General features: G+C 73.8%; 1 protein-coding gene across 1 annotated transcript in view; it reads right to left on the bottom strand.

Moving 5' to 3' along the window:
• Positions 1-99: 99 nt before the first annotated feature.
• Positions 100-2,136, bottom strand: part of CHLNCDRAFT_144045 (hypothetical protein) — a gene marked incomplete at both ends in the record, with an annotated part of 7,279 nt that continues 5,242 nt past the window's right edge. Inside the window, 4 exons of the mRNA XM_005842705.1 lie at positions 100-511; positions 739-1,417; positions 1,655-1,766; positions 2,004-2,128. Of these exons, the coding sequence (XP_005842764.1) occupies positions 100-511; positions 739-1,417; positions 1,655-1,766; positions 2,004-2,128 (1,328 nt within the window). The remainder of the gene's footprint in view (positions 512-738; positions 1,418-1,654; positions 1,767-2,003; positions 2,129-2,136) is intronic.

Here is a 2,136-nt window from a genome sequence, read left to right as displayed (position 1 = left end):
GGCAAGCCCTCGACGCATGTGGCTGTGGCAAACATGCTGGCAGCGCAGGCTGGCAGGTGAGGCACGGAGGCTGCGCCACAGCAGGTGACGCGCGGGAGCTCACCGCTGGAGGTAGGCTCGGGCGCTGTTGCCCGCGCTGGCGGGCGCGGGCGACAGCCCGGCGCTCGCCCGCTGCGCGCGCTCCTCCACCGCCGCCTCTGCGGCCTGGCGCTGGCGCTGCGTGCCTAGGCTGCCAGCCACCGCATCCTCCGCCGCCGCATCCTCCGCCGCAGGCGCCTCGTCGGCCGGCCCGCCAGCAGGCGGCGCCTCTGAGCCTACACCGCCGCCGCCTGCCTCCCCCTGCTCCTCCTCTCCGGCCCCGCAGCCGCGCTTGGGAGCCGGCTCCAATGGAAGCGGCACCTGCTGCATCTGGGCAGCAGCCTCCTCCACTTCCCGATCCGGCACCGGCGCCTGCTCATGCGACATAGCGGGGGCGGGCGCATCCGAACGCTCCCGGCTCAGGGAGGAGCCCCTGCAGGCAGGCGGGCAGGCAGGCGGGCGGCGCAACAGGGGTGGGAAGCTCGTTGGCTGGCAGGCAGAGCGCGTAGGCAGTGTCTGCAAAGGTGCCAGGGGACGGCCCAGAGGCCCGGGCTGACGGAAGCAGGTGCAGGCAGGCAGGCGGCAGCGGCAGGCAGCGGTCATCAGCGTGAGGTGGCGGGGCGGCAGGTAAAGTCAGCGCAGGCCGGCTGGCGGCCTCACATGCGGCGCAGCTGGCGGGAGGTGGGTGTGGGTCCCACCACGCCGCTGGTCACGCGCACGAGCATGGTGCCCGGCTCGGTCGAAACCGTCTCCACCAGGCTGTTGTCCTGCATGCTGGCCCGGCGCAGGTGCTTGGGCTTGGAGCCCCAGCTGGCGGCCGCCGTGGGCGTCCCCTGCCCCGAGCTGGGCAGGCCGCCTGTGGAGAGAGAGGAGCCCAGCACGCCCGTGGCGATGCTGGGGGGCGCGGGGGAGGCGGCGGCGGGGGCCGGCGGCTGCGCCAGGGCCACCGCCGCGTCCGGCGCCGCCGCGGCCGCCGCCGTCTCGTCCAAGGGCGAGTGGCGGGCTGGGTGGCTGGGCCCCGCGCCGCCCTCCCGCCCCTCCCCCTGCTCCTCTGCGCTGTGCCCCGTCTCCGCCAGGCTGGCGGCCGAATGCGTGGCCATGCTGGCGGCAGAGTGCAGCGGCTCCATCGGCACCTCCGCCTCTCGCTGCTGCAGCGGGGTGGGCTTGGCGGGCAGGGAGGGCAGCAGCGTGTTGGCGCCCGCCGCCGCCGCCGTCCTCGCGCCGGTGGCCGCCGCCGCCATGGCGCCGTGCAGGCCGCGGGCGACGGTGAGGGGGATGTCTCGCGGGGTGAAGGGCTTCACCTCCACAGGGCCCCGCAGCTCCAGGCTGCTCTTGTTGCCTGCGGCAGGTTGGGCGGGCGGACATGGGGCACAGGGCAGCAGGTTTGCAGGGGTTTGCTTCAACGGGGAGCAAAGAAGAGGATTTCCGTGCGTTGAACCAGCCGCAGCCAGCAGCACCCCCGCTGCTGCCGCCTCGCCTCCCCTGCCCGGCAACATGGGCGCCCCCACCAGCGCCTGGCTGCCCGGCTGGCTGCCTCGCCACCGCCCATGCAGCCCCCCGCCTGCCCCCAGCTCACCCACGGTCGTGATCTTGATGCCCTGGCTGTAGCGGCGCGCGGGCACGTGCGCCAGCCCCACCATCACCTCATCCTGCTTGTTCATCAGCACCAGCTTGTACTCCAGCAGAGCCTGCAGTGGCGGCAGCAGGGGGTGGGGCGGGCGGGTGACGGTGTGAGGGTGATGGTGCCAGGGTGGTGGGAGGAAGGACAGGTGTTGATGGGGCAGCAGGGCAGGGGCACTGGCATGGAGAGCAGAGCAGAGCTCCTGGAGGAGCACCGTTCTGCAGCATACACGCTGCCAGCCACACAGGTACAGCCCCCCGGCAGGCGGCCCCCCGGCCCTTGCCGCGACACTCGCCTGGCTGACCTGGCCGCCGCCCGCCAGCGTGCCCAGCGGGTCCCACCCGCCCCTGTCGCTGCCCAGGGCCGCATCCACTGCCGCCATCATCATTTCGCTGGGGTCGCGACTCGTGGTCTCAGTCATGCTGGTGCCTGAGGAG

The sequence above is a fragment of the Chlorella variabilis genome (assembly GCF_000147415.1).
Source record: "Chlorella variabilis unplaced genomic scaffold CHLNCscaffold_68, whole genome shotgun sequence".
Lineage (NCBI taxonomy): Eukaryota > Viridiplantae > Chlorophyta > Trebouxiophyceae > Chlorellales > Chlorellaceae > Chlorella > Chlorella variabilis.
Note: the sequence above shows the minus strand (reverse complement) of the source record. Positions and strands in the feature narration are given on the sequence as shown.